Below are 21,362 nucleotides of genomic sequence, written 5' to 3' on the forward strand. Positions count from 1 at the left end.
TTCCCTAATTTCTTTCTCCACATGTTTGTCCTTTGAGTACAGGAAGGCTTCTGATTTGTTTGAGTTAATTTTGTATCCAGCCACTTTGCTGAACTTGTTTATCAGCTGTAGGAGTTCTCTGGTGGAATTTTAGGGGTCACTCAAGTACACTATCATGTCATCGGCAAAGAGTGATGTTTTTATTTCTTCCTTTACAATTTGTATCCCCTTGATCTCCTTTTGCTGTCTAATTGCTCCAGCCAGGACTTCCAGTACTATGTTGAATAGGTAGGGGGAGGGTGGGCAGCCTTGTCGAGTCTCTGATTTTAGTGGGATTGCTTCAAGTTTCTCGCCAGTAAGTTTGATGTTAGCTGTTGGTTTGCTGTATATTGCTTTTATTATGTTTAAGTATGGGCCTTGGATTCCTGTTCTTTCCAGGACTTTTAACATGAAGGGGTGTTGTATTTTGTCGAATGCTTTCTCAGCGTCTATTGATATGACAATGTGATTTTGGTCTTTGAGTTTGTTTATATGGTAGATTACGTTGATGGATTTCCTTATGTTAAAACATCCCTGCATCCCAGGGATGAAGCCTACTTGTTTATGATGAATGATCATTTTGATGTGTTCTTGGATTCGGTTTGCGAGGATTTTGTTGAGTATTTTTGCATCAATGTTCATAAGTGAGATTGGTCTGAAGTTCTCGTTCCTTGTAGGGTCTTTGTGTGGTTTAGGTACGAGGGTTATTGTAGCCTCAAAAAATGAGTTGGGTAATATTCCATCTGATTCTATCTTTTAAAATAGTTTGGCGAGTATTGGTGTTATATCCTCAATAAAAGTCTGATAAAATTCTGCACTGAACCCGTCTGGACCTGGGCTTTTTTTGGTTGGGAGGCTTTTGATGACTTCTTCTATTTCTTTAGGTGTTATAGGGTTATTTAGATGGTTTACTTGGTCCTGGTATAACTTTGGGACCTTGTATCTGTCTAGGAATTCATCCATTTCCTCCAGATTTTCCACTTTTGTGGAGTATAAGGTTTTGTAGTAGGATCTGATGATTTCTTTAATTTCCTCAGTTTCAGTTGTATGTCCCCACTTTCCTTTCTGATTCTGTGAATTTGGATACTCTCTCTTTGTCCTCTAGTTAGTCTGGCTAGGGGTTTATCAATCTTGTTGATTTTCTCAAAGAACCAAGTCTTGGTTTTGTTGATTATTTCAATGGTTCTTTTTGTTTCTATTTGGTCTATTTCTGCCCTAATTTTGATTATTTCTTGCCGTCTACTCTTTTTGGGTATATCTGCTTCCTTTTGTTCTAGGGCTTTTAGCTGTGCTGTCAGGTTGCTGATGTGAGCTCTCTCCAGTTTCTTCTTGGAAGCACTTAGGGCTATGAGTTTTCCTCTCAATACTGCTTTCATTGCATTCCATGGGTTTGGATATGTTGTGTTTTCGTTTTCGTTGAATTCTAGAAAATCCTTAATTTCTTTCTTTATTTCTTCTTTGACCCTGCTATCCTTTAACAGAGCATTGTTTACTTTCCATGTGTATGTGGGCTTTTTGTTGTCTTTGTTGTTGTTAAAGACCAGCCGTAGCCCATGGTGATCTGAGAGGATGCATGGGAGTATTTCAATCTTCTTATATCGATGGAGGCTCGTTCTGTGTCCAATTATGTGGTCAATTTTCGAGAAGGTGCCATGGGGTGGTGAGAAGAAGGTGTATTCTTTTACTTTGGGATAGTATGTTCTGTATATATCTATTAATTCTAGTTGGTTCAAAGTCTCTGCTAGTTTTGCAGTATCCTTGTTCAATTTCTGTTTCCCTGATCTGTCCATTGGTGAGAGTGGGGTATTAAAGTCTCCCACTATTATTGTGTGGGGTGAAATGTATTTTTTGAGCTTTAGTAGGGTTTCTTTTATGAATGTGGGTGCTTTTTTATTTGGAGCATATAAGTTAAGGATTGAGAGGTCCTCCTGACAGATTTCCCCGGTAATGAGTAAAAAGTGTCCTTCCTTATCTTTTTTGATAACTTTTGGTTGGAAATTTACCTTATTCGATATTAGAATAGCCGCTCCAGCTTGCTTCTTGGAGCTGTTTGCTTGGAAGTTTATTTCCCACCCTTTTACTCTGAGATAGTGTCTGTCTTTGTCTCTGAGATGAGTTTCCTGTATGCAGCAAAAGGCTGGATTTTGTTTATGTATCCAGTGTGGTAGTCTATGTCTCTTTATTAGGGAGTTGAGACCATTTATGTTAATAGATATCAAGGAATAGTTGTTTCTGTTTTCTGCCATTATTGCTTTTTTGGGTTGAGTTGTGTCTGTGTTTTTCTCTTCTTTTAGTTTTCTTGTTTAGGAGTTTTCTTGTTCTTACTAGGCTGTATTTTCCCTCATTGTATTGGGTTTTCCACCTATAATTCGTTGTAGTGCTGGGTTTGTGGTCAGATATTGTGTGAATTTTGATTTGTCTTGAAATATCTTCATCTCTCCATTGATGGTGATTGATAGTTTTGCTGGGTATAGCAGCTTTGGCTGGCACTTCTGCTCTCTTAAGGAGTGCATGATGTCTGTCCAGACTCTTCTAGCTTTCATAGTCTCTGTTGAGAAATTGGGTGTGAGTCTTATTGGTCTGCCTTTATATGTTACCTGACCTTTTTCCCTTACTGCTTTTAGTATTCTTTCTTTACTTTGGGCGCTTGATGTTTTTACTATTATGTGTCGGGAGGTATTTCTTTTCTGGTCCAACCTTTTTGGAGTTCTGAAGGCTTCTTTTATGCTCGTGGTCATCTCATTCTTGAGGGTAGGGAAGTTTTCTTCTATGATTTTGTTGAAGATATTTACTGTGCCCCTTAGTTGATACTCTTCTCCCTCTTCTATTCCTATTATCCTTAGGTTCGGTCTTCTCATTGTGTCTTAGATTTCCTGGACATTTTGGGTTAGGAGCTTTTTGTTTTTTGCATCTTCTCTGGCTGTTTTGTCTATGTTTGCAATGTTGTCTTCTGCCCCCGAGATTCTCTCTTCGATCTCTTGTAATCTATTGGAAATGCTTGCTTCTGTGACTCCTGATTTCTTTTTTAGTTTTTCTGACTCTAGGGTTATCTCTTTTAGTGTTTTCTTTATTGTGTCAATCTCTGTTTTAATTTCCCTCTTCCATTCCTTTATTTCTTTGGTTCTGTTTTTCTCTCGTTCTTTGAGTTCTTTGAGTGTTTTTCTTGTTTCTTCTTTAAAAGCTTCAGAATCTTTTTGCTTTTCCTCCCTTTCTTGTTTAATTAACTCTATCAGCATCTTGAGGCATGATTTCAGGTCTGTGTCTTCTTTTTCTGGAGTGTTTGGAGTTCCGATGTTTGCTGTTATGGGAGAGCTGGGCTCTGGTGTTGCTAGATTGTCTTGGTTCCCTTGGGATATACTCTTTCTCTTTCCTCTTGCCATTTGGTTGTCAGTGATATGTTCTTACCTTTCCCTTGTATCTGGTCTGTGACCCTGGTTCTCCACTGGTTGAGGTGTCAGATGGGTCGAGCCCTGTTTTATGCCTCAGAGTAGTCAGGTGTGAGCAGAAGTTCCAACGTTCTGTTTCTGTTTGCTAGATCAGGCACGGCCAGGTAGGGCAAGGCAGGGGGTGCACTTTCCTTGTGTACTCCACAGAGATCTTTCTGCTCTCCTGCGGTCTAGGCCTCCCACTCATCAGTTGCTCAGCCTCTATGAGCCGCCGTTCTGCCTGGCAGGTAGGCCAGGCTCCGCTCTGCGTCCGTCGACATTTCTTAATCGTTAACAAAAACTTCAGGAGATTGGACACAAATCTATCCTGAAATGGGTTTTCTTCTATGTTCAGAAACTAGATAGCAGATCTCTCTCTCTCTCTCTCTCTCTCTCTCTCTCTCTCTCTCTCTCTCTCTCTCTCTTTCTCTTTCTGTGAGTGTGTGTGTGTGTGTGTGTGTGTGTGTGTGTGTTCCTTCCTCTCCTTCTCTTCTCATAAGACAACCATTCAATTCCATGCTTTTTAAAGCCCAGAAAAATTTTGTTTTGACTTATTACTATACCCCTATCTCCTGTCTCCTTGCTCTTGGCATTGACCTTTTTAGACTCAACCCATTTTAACAAATGGACAAACATCCTATACTTGGAATAAAATAGAAAAGTTTTGGGTTCTAGTAGCACAATAGTCACTACCATTCACCATTCCCTTGACCTGTGCAGGGAACTTTTAAAATGGCTTTATGAAGATTTTCATCATTCAAACTTTTTTTTAAATGACTTTATTTTATAAAACAAAGATAAATGTACAGATTTTAAACATTTTTGCTTAAAATTATACATTTTTGTCAGTACTGTTTTTTCAGATATTAAAATAATTTTTACATAAAACTCTGTGAATATATTTTTAGTCAGTACTTGATATTTTAAAGGGCTTGACAGTATTCATTGAAAACCTAATAGTTACAATGAGCGTAAAGTACATGCAAAACAAAACACAAAATGGAAATAGTCAAAGTCTTCTTGTTTTGTAAATATATTTTTTTGTTTTCTTTATTTCTTTGACTTCATACAGTCTGTGAGTTGTTTCAGGGGGAGTGCAAGCCTCTGGGGTTAGCATCCCACTATCAGTGACTGCATATTATGTCTGTTCTTTTCTGACTGGGTTATCTCACTCAGGATGATATTCTCTAGATGCAGGCATTTTCTTAAGAATTTGGTTAAGTCATTGTTTCTGGTGGCTGAGTAGTATTCCATTGTGTAAATGTACTACAATTTTTGTATCCATTAATCTTCTGAAGGAAATCTGGGTTCTTTCCAGATTCTAGCTATTATAAATAGAGCTGCTATGAACATTGTGGTGCATATATCTTTGTTGTGTATTAATGTGTCTCTGGGGTATATGCCCAGAAGTGGAATAGCTGGGTCTTCAGGTAGTACTATATCCAATTTTCTGAGGTATCGCCAGACTGATTTCACGAGTGGTTGTATTAGTTTGCAACCCCACCAAGAGTAGAGAAGTGTTCCTCTTTCTCCCCAGCCTCGCCAGCATCTGCTGTCATCTGAGTTTGGGATCTTGGCCAATCTGACTGGTGTGAGGTGGAATCTCAGGGTTGTTTTGATTTGCATTTCCCTGATGGCTAAGGATGTCCGGCACTTCTTCAGATGTTTCTGAGCCATTCGGTGTTCCTCAATTGAGAACGTTTTGTTTAGCTCTGTACCCCATTTTTTAATAGGGTTATTTGATTCTCTGGTGTCTAGCTTTTTGAGTTCTTTGTATACCTTGGATATTAGGCCTCTATCTGATGTGGTGTTGGTAAAAACCTTTTCCCATTCTGTTGGTTGCCTTTTTGTTTTCTTGACAATTTCCTTAGTCTTACAGAAACTTTGCAATCTCATTAAGTCCCATTTGTTAATCTTTGACCTTAGAGCTTAAGCCATTAGTGTTTTGTTCAGGAAATTTTCTTCTGTGCCTATGTATTCTAAAGTTTTCCCTACTTTCTCATCTAATAATTTCAGTGTATCTGTTTTAATGTGGAGATCTTTGATCCACTTACACTTGAGCTTTGTACAAGGAGATAAGAAAGGGTCTATTTTCATTCTTTTGCATGCTGAGTGCCAGTTGGTCCAGCACCATTTGTTGAATAGGCTGTCCTCTTTTCTATTGAATGTCTACGGCTCCTTTGTCAAAAATCAGTTGACCATATACATGAGGGCTCATTTCCGGATCTTCTATTCTATTCCATTGATCCACATGCCTATTTCTGTACCAGTACCATGCAGTTTTCAACACAATTGCCTTGTAATATAGCTTGAAGTCAGGAATATTGATTCCCGCAGATTTTTTTTTGTTGTTGAGGATGGATTTCGATATTCTAGGCCTTTTGTTATTCCATATGAAATTGCACATTGATCTTTCCAATTCCTTAAAGAACTGGGTTGGAATTTTGATGGGGATTGCATTGAATCTGTAGATTGCTTTTGGTAGGATGGCCATTTTTAAGGTGTTGATCTTTCCAATCCATGAGCATGGGAGATCTTTCCATTTTCTGAGATCTTCCTCAATTTCTTTCTTTAGAGGTTTGAAGTTCTTGTCATACAGGTCCTTCACTTGCTTAGTTAGAGTCACACCAAGGTATTTCATAGTTTTTGTGACGATTGTGAAGGGTACCTTTTCCCTAATTTCTTTATCCACATGTTTGTCCTTTGAGTATAGGAAGGCTACTGATTTCTTCGAGTTAATTTTGTATCCAGCAACTTTGCTGAACTTGTTTATCAGCTGTAGTAGTTCTCTTGTGGAATTTTTGGGGTCACTCAAGTACACTATCATGTCATCGGCAAAGAGTGATGTTTTTATTTCTTCCTTTCCGATTTGTATCCCCTTGATCTCCTTTTGCTGTCTAACTGCTCCACCCAGGACTTACAGTACTATGTTGAATAGGTAGGGGGAGAGTGGGCAGCCTTGTCGAGTCCCTGATTTTCGTGGGATTGCTTCAAGTTTCTCGCCATTAAGTTTGATGTTGGCTGTTGGTTTGCTGTATATTGCTTTTATTATGTTTAGGTATGCACCTTGGATTCCTGTTCTTTCCAGGACTTTTAACATGAAGGGGTGTTGGATTTTGTCAAATGCTTTCTCAGCATCTAGTGAGATGACCATGTTATTTTGATCTTTGAGTTTGTTTATATGGTGGATTACATTGATGGGTTTCCTTATATTAAACCATCCCTGCATCCCAGGGATGAAGCCTACTTGGTCATGATGAATGATCGTTTTAATGTGTTCTTGGATTCGGTTTGCAAGGATTTTGTTGAGTATTTTTGCATCAATGTTCATAAGTCAGATTGGTCTGAAGTTCTCTTTCCTTGTAGGGTCTTTGTGTGGTTTAGGTACTAGGGTTATTGTAGCCTCAAAAAATGAGTTAGGTTGTATTCCATCTGATTCTATCTTTTGAAATAGTTTGTAGAGTATTAGTGTTATATCCCCAATAAATGTCTGGTAAAATTCTGCACTGAACCCGTCTGGACATGGGCTTTTTTTGGTTGGGAGAATTTTGATGACTTCTTCTATTTCTTTAGGGTTATTTAGATGGTTTACTTGGTCCTGGTTTAACTTTGGGATCTTGTATCTGTCTACGAATTCATCCATTTCCTCCAGATTTTCCAATTTTGTGGAGTATAAGTTTTTGTAGTAGGATCTGATGATTTCTTGAATTTCCTTAGTTTCAGTTGTTATGTCACCACTTTCCTTTCTGATTTTGTTAATTTGGATACTCTCTCTTTGCCCTTTAGTTAGTCTGGCTAGGGGTTTATCAATCTTGTTGATTTTCTCAAAGAACCAACTCTTTGTTTTGTTGATTTTTTCAATGGTTTTTTTGTTTCTATTTGGTCTTTTCTGCCCTAATTTTGATTATTTCTTGCCGTCTACTCTTTTTGGGTATATCTGCTTCCTTTTGTTCTAGGGCTTTTAGTTGTGCTGTCAGGTTGCTGATGTGAGCTCTCTCCAGTTTCTTCTTGGAAGCACTTAGGGCTATGAGTTTTCCATTCAATACTGCTTTCATTGCATCCCATAGGTTGGGGGATGTTGTGTTATAATTTTCGTTGAATTCTAGAAAGTCCTTAATTTCTTTCTTTATTTCTTCTTTGACCCTGCTATCCTTTAACAGAGCGTTGTTTAGTTTCCATGTGTATGTGGGCTTTTTGTTGTCTTTGTTGTTGTTAAAGACCAGCCGTAGACCATGGTGATCTGAGAAGATGCATGCGAGTATTTCAATCTTCTTATATCAATTGAGGCTCGCTCTGTGTCCAATTATGTGGTCAATTTTCAAGAACGTGCCATGGGGTGGTGAGAAGAAGTTGTATTCTTTTACTTTAGGATAATATGTTCTCAATATATCTATTAATTCTAGTTGGTTCAAAGTCTCTGCTAGTTTTGCAGTGTCCTTGTTCAGTTTCTGTTTCCATGATCTGCCCATTAATGAGAGTGGGGTATTAAAGTCTCCCACTATTATTGTGTGGGGTGAGATGTATTTTTTGAGCTTTAGTAGGATTTCTTTTATGAATGTGGGTGCTTTTTTATTTGGAGCATATATTTTAAGGATTGAGAGTTTCTCCTGACAGATTTCCCCGGTAATGAGTAAAAAGTGTCCTTCCTTATCTTTTTTGATAACTTTTGGTTGGAAATTTACTTTATTCGATATTAGAATAGCCACTCCAGCTTGCTTCTTGGAGCTGTTTGCTTGGAAGTTTTTTCCCCACCCTTTAACTCTGAGATAGTGTCTGTCTTTGTCTCTGAGATGAGTTTCCTGTATGCAGCAGAATGCTGGATTTTGTTTATGCATCCAGTTTGATAGTCTATTTCTCTTTATTGGGGAGTTGAGTCCATTTATGTTAATAGATATCAAGGAATAGTTGTTTCTGTTTCCTGCCATTATTGCTTTTGTGGGTTGAGTTGTGTCTGTGTCTTTTTCTTCTTTTAGTTTTCTTGTTTAGGAGTTTTCTTGTTTTTACTAGGCTGTATTTTCCCTCATTGTATTGGGTTTTCCACCTATAATTCGTTGTAGTGCTGGGTTTGTGGTTAGATATTGTGTAAATTTTGATTTGTCTTGAAATATCTTCATCTCTCCATTGATGGTGATTGATAGTTTTGCTGGGTATAGCAGCTTGGGCTGGCACTTGTGTTCTCTTAGGGTGTGCATGATGTCTGTCCAGGTTCTTCTAGCTTTCATAGTCTCTGTTGAGAAATCCGGTGTGAGTCTTATTGGTCTGCCTTTATATGTTACCTGACCTTTTTCCCTTACTGCTTTTAGTATTCTTTCTTTACTTTGGGCACTTGATGTTTTTACTATTATGTGTCGGGAGGTTTTTCTTTTCTGGCCCAACCTATTTGGAGTTCTGAATGCTTCTTTTATGCTTGTGGTCATCTCATTCTTGAGGGTAGGGAAGTTTTTCTTCTACGATTTTGTTGAAGATATTTACTGTGCCTCTTAGTTGATACTCTTCTCCCTCTTCTATTCCTATTATACTTAGGTTCGGTCTTCTCATTGTTTCCTGGATTTCCTGGACATTTTGGGTTAGGATCTTTTTGTTTTTTGCATCTTCTCTGGCTGTTTTTTCAATGTTTACAATGTTTTCTTCTGCCCCTGAGATTCTCTCTTCCATCTCTTGTAATCTATTGGAAATGCTTGCTTCTGTGATTCCTGATTTCTTTTTTAGGTGTTCTACCTTTAGGGTTATCTCTTTTTGTGTTTTCTTTATTGTGTCAATTTCCGTTTTAAATTCCCTCTTCCATTCCTTCATCTCTTTGATTCTGTTTTTCTCTAGTTCTTTGAATCTTTGAGTGTTTTTCTTGTTTCCTCTTTAAAAGCTTCTGAGTCTTTTTGCTTTTTTTCATGTTCTTGTTTAAGTATCTCTATCAGCGTCTTGAGGTATGATTTCAGGTCTGTGCCTTCCTTTTCTGGAGTGTTTTGTATTCCGATGTTTTCTGTTATGGGAGAGCTGGGTTCTGGTGTTGCCAGGTTGTCTTGGTTTCCTTGGGGTATACTCTTTCGCTTTCCTCTTGCCATTTTGTTGTCAGTGATATGTTCTTGCCTTTCCCTTGTATCTGTTCTGTGTCCCTGGATCTCCACTGGTCCAGGTGGCAGATGGGTCGAGCCCTGTTCTATGCCTCAGAGTCGCCGGGTGGGAACAGAAGTTCTAAAGTTTTGTTCCTGGTCACTGGATCAGACAGGGCGTGGCAGGGCAAGGCAGGGGGTGCACTTTCCGTGTGCACTCCACAGAGATCCCTCTTCTCCCCAGCAGCCTAGGTCTCCCACTCACCTGTTGCTCAACCTCTAAGAGCCACTGTTTCTGGTGGCAGGTGGGCCAGGCTCCGCTCTGCGTCCTGAAGTCGCCTCCGGGTGGAAACAGAAGTTCTTAAGATCTGTCCCCGGTCACAGTTGCTCAGCGTCTATGAGCCGCCGTTCCGGGTGGCAGGTGGGCCAGGCTCCGCTCTGCGTCCTGAAGTCGCCTCCAGGTGGGAACAGAAGTTCCTAAGATCTGTTCCCGGTCACTGGATCGGGCAAGACAGGGCAGGTCAAGGCAGGGGGTGCACTTTTCGTGTGCACTCTGCAGAGATCCCTCTGCTCCCCAACAGCCTAGGTCTCCCACTCACCAGTTGCTCAGCCTCTAAGAGCCACCGTTCCGGGTGGCAGGTGGGCCAGGCTCCACTCTGAGTCCTGAAGTCGCCGTTCCGGGTGGCCCATCATTCAACCTTTATTCTGGCCATTTAGATGGCAGAATAAAGCATCTGTCCTTTTACAGCATGGATACAGAAACGGATGGGAATTTAATTGACAAAGCTATTCAGCTACCACAGTTAGTGAAGTATCAACTCGAAGACTAAAAAGAGCTGGAATAATGCTTAGTCTTAGAAACTAGAGCTACAAAATGCACAGCTCCCTTGGCAGTTGTTTGCATGTTGTGATTGTCAGTCCTCATAGCCACAGAGGAAAGCTACTCTCTTATTGTTTTTAATACTGTATTGCAAACATAATAGCAAAGAAAGTTCAACAAGCTTGCTAAACATATAGCTAGTATCAGAATCATCATTCTAAACCCAAATTGATACTTATAACTAAACACAGTCCACGGCCCCTGTGGTATTTAATGAATGTCACTCTGCAGAGTTTATTTGAAGCCTGCTGAGGGAATGCATCACTAACTATCTCACTGTTAATCTGTTAGAGTGACAAACAGAAAACTATGCTGGTGTTGGTGGTCCAAAATTAAAATTATTTGTTAGGGAAAGCTGCTAGCTCACATATGGCCATTCATGTTAGGTCTCCCTACTTCTATTTAAAATAAATTGTTCTTGAGGATTCTTATTCAGTCAGCATCTCATATCCAATTTGGCCAAGAGAATTTTGTTGAAAGTAAATCTCCATGATTAATTTGGACAAAAATCATTAGTAATCATTTAAGAAGGGGGACAAAAACTCATCACCAAAAACCACTGTGCTCAGTATCCTTAGATTTGCTTTTGAGATCTTTTCTGCAAACCATCTTCTTGTACTTTGCAGTTGTTAAAAATCCCTGGAGCAGGGAGGTCTTCACCCTTCATCTAAAACATGAATTAAACAACCTACTGGTGCATCAGACCATTGGCATTTTAATAGGGGCACTTATCAAACTATGCATTCACAGATTCCTAACATTTCAGTCCCCTTCTGTCTTCTGCTGCCTTACAGAAGCAATGAACTCAGGAAAAAACACACTCACACACACACACACACACACACACACACACAATAAATAAAAAGAACTGAAAACTAAATGTATTCCCACCATTACGAGGTCAAATGACATTATTTCTATTACTTGTCACTAGTCAGTGTCTGCTCAGTTTCTCTCTCCCATTTGCATAAAAAATGATGACAAGATTTCTTTCATTATTCTTAAGAAAATGGATGTATCTAGAGAATATCATCCTAAGTGAGATAACCCAGTCACAAAAGAACACATATAATATGCAGTCACTGATAATTGGATACTAACCCCAGAAAGCTCTGAACACCCCAGAAGCAACTCACAGACTATATGAAGTTCAAGAAAAAAAAAACAAAGACCAAAAAAAAAGAAAAGAAAAAATCATTATTCTTAATCTTTACACACCAAGAAAACTTTGACTATTTCCAGGTTACATCTTGTTTTACATGTAATAATGGTCATTGTAACTAGTAAGATTTTAATGCATACTATCAAACCTTTAAAAAAATCAAGTACCGACAAAAATGTATTCATATACTTTTATGCGAAAAAAGATTTCTTTTGTTTATCTTCCTGATAAATGAGTTACTTCTGTATGTTTTGTACTGCTTAGGGGACATAATGATGTCTTCCCAGACTACCTATCCTGGAATGCATGGCACCATTCCGAATCCTTACCCACCAACAAGTTCCATGGTCCATCATCCTCAACAACCTCTGGGTTTTTTAAATGTAGGAAACCAAGTACATACTGGGCAAGTTTCCTTCATTACATCTCCAGGAATCTTCCCTAACAATCATCTGGGTCAAGAAAATGTGCCAACAGTAAATCCAGCTCCAGGAGCAGCAACAAGCAACGTTAAAGATGCAGCAATAGCACTTGGGGTGAGTGTATTTATCAATAGAATTTTAGTGTTGCATTTGCAAGGTTTTTGTGCATCTGCCAGTTATAAATAGTATATCATCTAGTGAGCAAACACATGTAAGGACTATTCTGTTAACTGTGTCTCTCTCAGAAAGAAATGGTCAAATGTGTATGAGTCAACCTGGGTTCATTTATTTTAAATCAGACACAAGTCTAAGAGTTGACAGAAGGCTCTCCCTAGCAAGACGATTCACGAATCGTAACATGACAGGAGCCCAACTCCTTCTTGCTTGATTTCACTGTTTCTGAAATTTTTTTAGGTAACCTTACTTTTATCTTTGGATTGTTTATTAACCTATAGTTCTATAAAGACAAAATAACTTAAAGCAATCACTGATAACTGTTTTAAAGGGAATGGAAATACTAGCAAACAGTCTGAGGAAAGCAACATGTTAAAAATAAGCCTTGGAAATGTTATGGCTTTGTTGCTTTGCTTTACAAAAGTTGATTTGAGCTGGACACCCATAGTCTTGTTTCTCTAAGCATTGTAAAACCCGCATGACTTATAGTAAAGACTCAACCTGCTTAGACAGAAATGACCATCATTTATTAAGCTTTCCTATGCCTCTTCACACAGTCCCACCAAATTGTGCCATGCTTCTTCCTGTGTAGAGCTCCAAAATCTTGGCTATAGGAGTCAGTAGACAATAGATGCCCATCTTACCAGCTAATGCTTTGGATAGTCTAGTTAAGTCACAGTGTTTCAGGTAAGTGAAAATGAACCCTTCACTCAAACAGCCAATATGCACTGGGAAGGTGGCTCCTTGAATCTTCCCCTTCCAAGTGAAGTACATTTCCTGAAAACTCATAGCTCACAAAGCCAACTTCATACAGTTACTGAAAATATCTTGAAGCACAAGCCAGGCACACCCTCTGCCTGCAGGGAGTCTATGGCCCAGCTATGTACACATAATAAGGATGCAAACTAGAGAGTATGCTGGAAGGTGATACTGACTGAGATGAGCCAGACATAGAAAGGCAAAAATCTTACATTCTCTCTCATATGCACATCCTCCCTTTTACTGTTTGTGTATGTGGGTAGGTGTGAGTGAGTGTGTCTACAGACTATAAAGAGATAGGTATATAGAAAGGAGATCACAAGAACAGAAAAGGATGTTGAAGAGGGGAGGCTTCTGAGAGTGGGAGGGTATGAGGAGGGTACAGGCAAATAAATGAGAGGAAAAGATAAAGAACATGACAATAATTTCATTTGGAAATGTCATAATGAATCCTAGTACTTTATACACTACCTTAAAATCAAATAAATCAGTAAGATACAGAGTGTAGGGGGAAGAAGAAGCAGGCAGTGAAGAGGTAGTGACTTGAAGTTGATCAAGATGGGCATTTCAAATACATGAAGTTCAGAGTGAGCCATACAAATATCAGAACAAGAGAAAATGACCAGTAAAAGGTCTTCAGATGAAATGTGTATGATGTATTTGATAAACAAGAGAAGGTCAATAAAGGGCAGCAGAATGCTTAAAGCAAGGAACAGTGGGACGGTAGCCAGAGGGAGGTGAAAAGCATACCTGGTGAAACCTCTGGAGAAGACCGCTTTGGATTTTACTGTTTAGAATAAGGATGCATTTGGAGCATATGCTATCAAAATATATTTAAAAAAATATAAAGTTCTGCTTTAAAAAAAACATGATTGGCAGAAGCTGGGTCCTCTCTATGAAGATTGTGAAGCTAGATCCCTGGTTGTCACAATACTCCAGGGACCACAGATGATTGGGGTAGAATGTCTGTCCCTTCTACTCAAAGCCACTGTGATAGTCAGCTTTAATTGTCAATCTGGCACAACCTAGAATCACCTGAGAACACATACTTAATGAGGGACTGTATGCCTTATGTTGCTATTTGACGGATTATCTTAATTAAGTTAATTGATATGGGGGGTCCAATCCACCATGGGTGACACCATTCCCTAGGCAGGGAGTTCTGGGCAGTATGCAAGTGGAAAAATCAAGCTGAGCATGAGTGATTAGTTTTTTTGAAGTTTCTGCCTTGACTTCCCCACAGTGATGGACTATATATAATCTGAGATTGTGAGCTGAAAATAAACACTTTACATTCTAAGTTACTCTTTGCCTATGATATTTTATCACAGAAACACAAAGGAAACTGGGGAAGAACTCAGCAGAAACGAAACTGGGACAATCATCAAAAATATAGAACAAGTTGAATGTCCAAGTGGTTGATCAATGAAGTATACAGCCAGGGCTACATGGGTAGAAAAGAAGGGCCAATGGGGATTAAAGCTTAATCTGCTCCTCATCAAGATGTCAGCAAGGATGGGAAATTTATATCAACATTTTGATCATGAAGAACAATTATGTAAACAAATCTGAAGTCAGATATAGGAGTTTCCAATCTGAGATGTAACATTGGCTAAATATTAGTCCATCATGTCTCGGAAGCTGTATATAAAGGATGATGTAATTTGTGGATGTTTTGCACATTTATGTAATTGTTACTTTTCCTTTAATTCAATTTAATTTTATTCAGTGCCTATTCATTGAGGAAATAAACACAGAAGTTTCTGTGGCTGCAATCTTCCTGGGTAGATAAGATATAATCATAAACTTGGGACAAAATGAACTATGGTTATGTTTCTGAGCTTTGAATGGATATAGCAACTGTTGCTTCTCAGAAATCTGTGTGTACTCCACAAATAAAGTTGTGATAAAAGTTACAAAGTAAAAGGTTTATCCCTTAGCATTAGTAAAATACCTCTTACTTGGTATGATAACAGTTGCAGTCCAACATTTAAAGAACAAGCAATACCAGGACTGGAAAGGCTGTGCTGTGGTTAAGAGCATTCACTGATCTTGCAGATGGCAATACCATTTCCAGGACCCACTCTGTGGCTCATAACTGCTTTTATCTCCAGTTTCAGGGTATCTGACCCCTTTGGACAACCTTGAGCACCACCAGGCACACTCGTGATGCACAGACATTCATAAAGACAAAATACCCAACCGCAGGAAATAAAATTATAATAATTTTTGAAATTTAAAAAAGTGAAATATAAAAAGCAAGTAACACCATCGGTTTTACATCTTTAAATGTCAGAGAATTTGACAAAGAAAAGGGCAAATCCATTTGACTAGCATAGCAATCAAGACAACTCAGAATGGGTGGAGCCAACCTAAGCCAGAAAGACAGATTCCAAATGAGTTTTGGAGTCAGTCCGCTGTGGAGCATTCTGGGCAGATGCTCCTTCATACTTCTGTACCCTTGGGCATTCGATTCTTTATGGCTTTGTGTCTCTATCTAGCTGTTGGCACAGTAAAATGAAATAACACATGAAGATGTTTAGAGTGTTATCAGGCATGTGATTAGTATCCTAGGAGTGACTTGATTTCCACTGATTCCTTTCCTTGTGACTAGCATTGCCTGGACAGAGAACTGCTTTACTTATGCAAGACAGTCGCCGTCACCCCACTCACAGCAGACTTTACAAACAAATATCCTCATGGAGGATACTAGGTGCTGCTTAACGAGTCATACTTTCTAAAGGCTTCTTTATGGTTCATTCGAAAATCAAACCAAATTTATTAAAATTTTTAATGTGTGTGTACATGTGTATGTGCATACATGTGTATGTGAGTGTATGTATGTTTGTATGTGCATGCACACATGCATGAAAGTCAGAGGGCAATTTGAAAGACTCAGTTCTGTCAGGAGCCATAACAAGACAAGCTAATAACTAGCAGGTGATCATCCTGAGATGGCCAGCCTCGGATTATTATATCATCTAAAACTGGTTTGCCCTTATTCAGAAAGGCTGTAACTGATTCATTTTAGGAAAGAATCCTGCTATTAATATACCTTTCCTGTTATTATTAAACATATATAACAATTATTAATTTATAGCTCACCCCTTTGGAGCAGATCTATGAAGATGTACTGTCCTGTAGTGATGCTATATAGACAAATAGATGACTTCTTAAGTCTTAATGATGATCCTATAAGAACTCCTAAAATTATAACTGATGGTTAAGCTCTTTTATAGTAAGACTGCCATTAGGTCATTTTTGATAGTCAAACCTGCAGTGAGAACTCTGCCAGTCTCCCAAGTGTCACTCGTTAATTGCTCCTAGATTGTCACCAGACTTTCTCCTTCTCAGAGCACATTCCAAGAGGTTGTAAAACAATTAACCAAAGGTCATAAAAAGGGAACTAATGATTTATTATAGGTGCTAGGACAGAAAATATTGACTGGGTTTATCTATACAAAACTTCACTAATAACTTAGTTATGGTTTTAAATCTTCAGTGAACCTGTGGAGCTGAGACAGGTGATAGATGTTTATCCACATTACTCCTAATGGATATGCACGTAAACATTCTCTGTTTCTATTTCAATTTATGATTTGATTTTTTGTGTGTGAACGTGTGATAAACTTTGTAACATGTGATCATGCATTCTGAAAGATGTGGAAGTACTGAGGACAAAGAAAGGGGGACACTCCATTCCACCCCTTTTTTCCCTTAGAAGAACTTTTTCCCCTTAGGAACCTTGTTTCCCTTTCCCCACTAAGGATCTTTCTGCTTTCCTTTATAGCTTTCATAGGACACATTTTACTACGTAGTAAAAAAAACATTATAATCACTTTTCTAAGTGTCCCTTCTTCCTGTGACTTCTGTCTAGCAGGCTGAAAGTTAGAGTCCCAGAAGTTTCAGCTAAGACAGTACAGTTTTTTACTTAATATTTTGCTGTTTTAAGAAGAGGTGCTAAGTACCAGAGACTCAGTTTCTGGCCTCAGGGGATCACAGAAAGCAGGTCAGCTACAGTAGCACAGTAACTTAGACTTAGATAGCAAACTTTTATTATACAGCAGCCATAAATATCTTGTAAGACAAAGTCTTGTCCTCCGCTGACACTCTTCCCCCTCTGCTGCCTCAAGAAGAACCCACCCCATGCTGGGGCTGGCCCCTGGCACAGTTCTTTCCACCATATGGGTCTGAGTATCACACACTGGTCATCAGACTAGAAATAAATTTTCTTACCCACTTAACCATCTCACTGACCCTTCAAACAAAGGTTTTACCTGAGGCCCTTCCTCCCTCCTACTATTTCAGTATACATCAAAATATTCACTGCTTGAGTGAATTCTCATGTATCCTGGTAAAATGAATGATAAATAAACATGAATGAGTTTGATTGTAACGTTTCACAGGTTATCAATAAAAAGGTTATTTTAAAATGCCTCTTTGCTTTCTTTTTCAGGGAGTACAAATTATAATTGGATTGGTGCACATAGGCTTCGGAGTTGTTCTCGGGTTGCTGAGCACCTCGTACAATATGACTTGGGCATTTTACTCTACTGCTTTTATTGGTGGATATCCATTCTGGGGTGGAGTCTTTGTGAGTAGATTGCTAGAACACCTCTCCCTTTGCAGGATGGGTGTCCCCAGCCTGTACATACCAAGGTTCTTGAAAAGTTCTAATGGCTAGAGAGTTTTATAAATAATGTCTATGATTGAACAGAAGAAAGGGGCCTCTCACTCCCCACTTCAGACTTAACTCTGTTGCAGCTTAAACTCATTCCTAATACAGAACCAATGTGTTGGATGGAAGGTCTTGAAAGGGGATCATCAAAAACACAATGAAGATAGACCATTGACAAGATGAGGTTGAGAATAAGATGACATTGAGCAGGAGGGTAAGTCAAGCAAACTCGAAGTCATCTGTCACCGAGTTCTTTACATGCAAGAAAATGAGGGTGGGGAATTAGAGATGTATCCCCAAGAGGCTATATATATGTATACTGAGCTGTATATGAGGGAAACAAGCAAACATAACTAGACCAACATCTTGTACAAAGAGACATCCCCAGGCACAAACAGAGAACCTACCATTCACAGATTTCTCTATGTCTACAGTTCATTGTTTCTGGCTCGCTTTCCATATCAGCATTCAGGAAGTTCACTCAGTGTCTGGTAAGTTAGAAAATAAAATTCTACTTCTTAAATTCTTTTAGAGATTGGTTTGATTTACTAGCAAGGAAAACCTGAGATGGTAGATTGGAATAGTGTGGATAGAGGAGAGTTCTTTCTCAAAATATCTGCCAGCTGCTGGATAGTGCCTGTGCTGGAGCAGAGGAACAGCACTCAGTGTGCTACAGGGAAAGGCAGAGGACCACATTCGGGCTCTTGAAAGCACACGTGTTATTTAAGCTGTCACTTGCTAGCTCCTGAGTTTTGTTGTGTCACATGGCATTCAGGGAAAACCAAGGAAAAATCTAGGAGCCAAAACACCACCACCAAAGAGCCTCTTGAATAACAGAGTCCTGGTGTTCACTGCCATTCCTCAGCTCCATCCTGTAATTTCACTTTTCACTGGCGTGTAACTCCTATTCTTACTCAGACTGTCTCTGTTGTCAGTTCTTTACATCGCCAGGACAGTAACCAGTTCAGAGCATAAGCAGAGCACATGGAAATGACCAGAGCCACAGCATGGCCCTTGTTATAAATTTTTAGTTTAATGGAAAACCAGGAGAAAGATTTTTTTGCATAAACCTAGATCAGAAATGGTCTTAAAATTATAACAGGTTATGCACTCACGCAGTGACTCATGATCTCTATAAATTCTAGGGGAGAGGATTCGATGCTCTCTTCTGGCTTCCTTGGGCACTATGGTGCACAGATATGCGTGCAGGTAAAACACCCAGATAAAAAATAAAATTAAATGAAAGTTTAAGACAAGCCTTAAGTTTGTTCTTTTATTGTTTATACAAAGTAGAGTTGTTATTTTCAATTTTTACTCTAAAGTTTTCATAAAATATATTTTGAGTATTTACTTTTACTTCTGCCAAGTCCTCCCAGATCTTCCCAACCTCCCTACCCACCCAGCTTTGTGTTCTTTCTGTCTTGAGAGAGAGGAGGGGAGATAACAAGATCTTCCCCATAGATCCTGAGACTTGGGAAGAGGTTGATGAAGGTGTTCCACACAGAACTGAGAGCTCCCAAGCCTGTCACTGTCTGCACACTCTCCAGTTGTGGAGTAGAGATGTTATTGTAAACAAAGCTGTTACATGAATGTGTTGGATGGCATTCTGCTTCATATACATTACATTGCTTTTTATATTTCTATTATTTAAAATATCTACAGCTTCTTGGGGGAGCTGACAGCTAGGATACAGTATAATTTTCACAACTACTCAGAAAGGTAGAAGAAAGATATTATATCAACTTTGAATATTGTTTCATGCTGGGAATATAGGTCAGTGGTAAAGCACTTGCAAATAATGCATCAGACCTTGAGTTAAATTCTCAGTAAATCAAAACTAAAACAAGATATCAATGATTAAGAATCATTAACTTGGGTCTGGAGAGGTGGCTCAGCCATTAAAGGCTAGGATAACAGCCAAAAATATAAGAATCATTAACTAGGAAAGACCCTTAAAATTCATTTGTCTTTTATATAAATTATTGTTCTTGTTACCTCTATTAGGTGAAGAGCACCCTGATAATAAACATTTTTAGCATCATCTCTGCCTTTTCTGGAGTGCTTATGTTTCTGTATGATCTGAACAGCAATGGCTACCCTTATCAAAACTACTGGATCGTGGTAAGTTCCTGCCATTGGCCACATGACTGTTGTCTCTTCACTGCCAGATTATATCCATTGCTGTCTCCTATTCATTATATAGTGGCTCTGTTTAGAACGTTCTATTTTTAACTCTATTCCCAGGGATGTGCTTGCTAAGATACAAAGTGGAAAAATTATATTTGCAGATAATTAAAGTCAAAATGGCCAGCCCATTGCCATCCAAGGAGCAATGGACAGAGTTCAGAATTTCCTTTTTCTACACTTGGAAATTCAGCATATATACAATAGCCATGTCTTTAAGTGGCTCATTTACAATGAAAACAGGAAGACTGTCTGCTTGTGTGCAATCGCCTGATTATTTCTCTATTGTCATCAAATTCTTATTTTGGAGCAATACAAACTTCTTTTGAGTTTTCTTCAAAATATCGGAAGACTTGTTCTTTCAGCAAATGGAATATATAGGAATAATGGAATATTAGTGTTTGTCTTTCTTGGCAACAGTCTCCTTGTTGTTGTTCTTTTATTAATGTCACTCACAGAGTGAGATGAACGTTAGCAAGCTAGCAGTTTCAGTGAATCAGGGTGTTTCTGAAGTCTACCCTGAGCCTCTCCTGTTCAGCCTAACGGTCTATGTATTTATGATTTCAGCTTTCTGGGAGAGGAATTGCAGGTGTGCTGGCAATCTTTTCCTTGTTGGAATTTAGCATAGCAGGTGCCATGGTCCACTTCGCAAACCAAACTATCCTCCATGGCAACAGAGTAAGTTGATGCTCTTCTTTGTAAAAATAACCTGAATACATGCTAGAGAAATTTAGACTTAGGTATCTGCCAAACCCCACTGTGAGCTGACTACTGAGCTCTCTGTCCTCCACACTGCTGGGACAGAGGAAAATGATTGGACTGTGTAACAACTCTGCTTGTTTTCTCTTACCCTTCCTAGTCTGGCCTGGTTGCTCCAACTGTGTATGCGGCCAACCCCTTGACGCAAGAGTCTTCCTCAGCTTCTCCTGTATATGACAACGTATATGCCTCTAGGCGATAACAGGCATAAAGAATCACTGGTACAATTTCATGTAGTAAACCTTCTTTGAAAAAAAACTTTTTTCTTACAAAGTTGTTATTTTGCTACCCACAGTGCAAATCTATTTAGTGCCTGCATTTGGAATTTGTTCCTAGGATCATGGCTAACAGTCATTGGGCTTTCAATCAGTGCCTCTTTCTGCTTAACATTACTGCCATACAGAAAGGACATGAGGGCTGAAAACTAACTCTGCAATGTTCTTAGAATGGGAAACCTATTCTCGTTATCTTTTTCACAATAAAATGTCATTGGGAACACAAGCCTCTTTGGATATCTTTTTGAATTTGTTATGGTCTGATATTGGTTGGATGAAATAGATCTGACAGACACTGGCAAGGTTGATATTTCTTAGATGGAAATGTTTACAGTGTCCAATCACTGGAACTCCTGGGTCATCTTCCCCATGGTTTTTTCAGAAACCACAGATCCAATCATGCTTGTTGGGGCCCACATTATTTTATACATAAATATTGTTACCAAACAGTTGACTGATATTTATATATTTTATTAATTTTTATTTTAATTTGCCATACACGGTATTAAGTACCTTAAAAGTAACTTTTATTCACCTATTATAATTGTCATCTCGGAGGCTTACTACTGAATAATTTTG

General features: G+C 38.8%; 1 protein-coding gene across 1 annotated transcript; it reads left to right on the forward strand.

Annotated features, from left to right (window-relative positions):
* Positions 1-11,804: 11,804 nt before the first annotated feature.
* Positions 11,805-20,710, forward strand: LOC308417573 (membrane-spanning 4-domains subfamily A member 12-like; the record flags this gene model as incomplete). Its single annotated transcript, XM_080912940.1, has 6 exons — positions 11,805-12,068; positions 17,344-17,481; positions 18,000-18,056; positions 19,570-19,686; positions 20,317-20,427; positions 20,609-20,710. 6 exons carry the CDS (start codon positions 11,805-11,807, stop codon positions 20,708-20,710), a joined length of 789 nt encoding a protein of 262 aa, XP_080769066.1.
* Positions 20,711-21,362: the final 652 nt, after the last annotated feature.

Source organism: Micromys minutus (assembly GCF_963924665.1).
Source record: "Micromys minutus genome assembly, chromosome: 2".
NCBI classification, from domain to species: domain Eukaryota; kingdom Metazoa; phylum Chordata; class Mammalia; order Rodentia; family Muridae; genus Micromys; species Micromys minutus.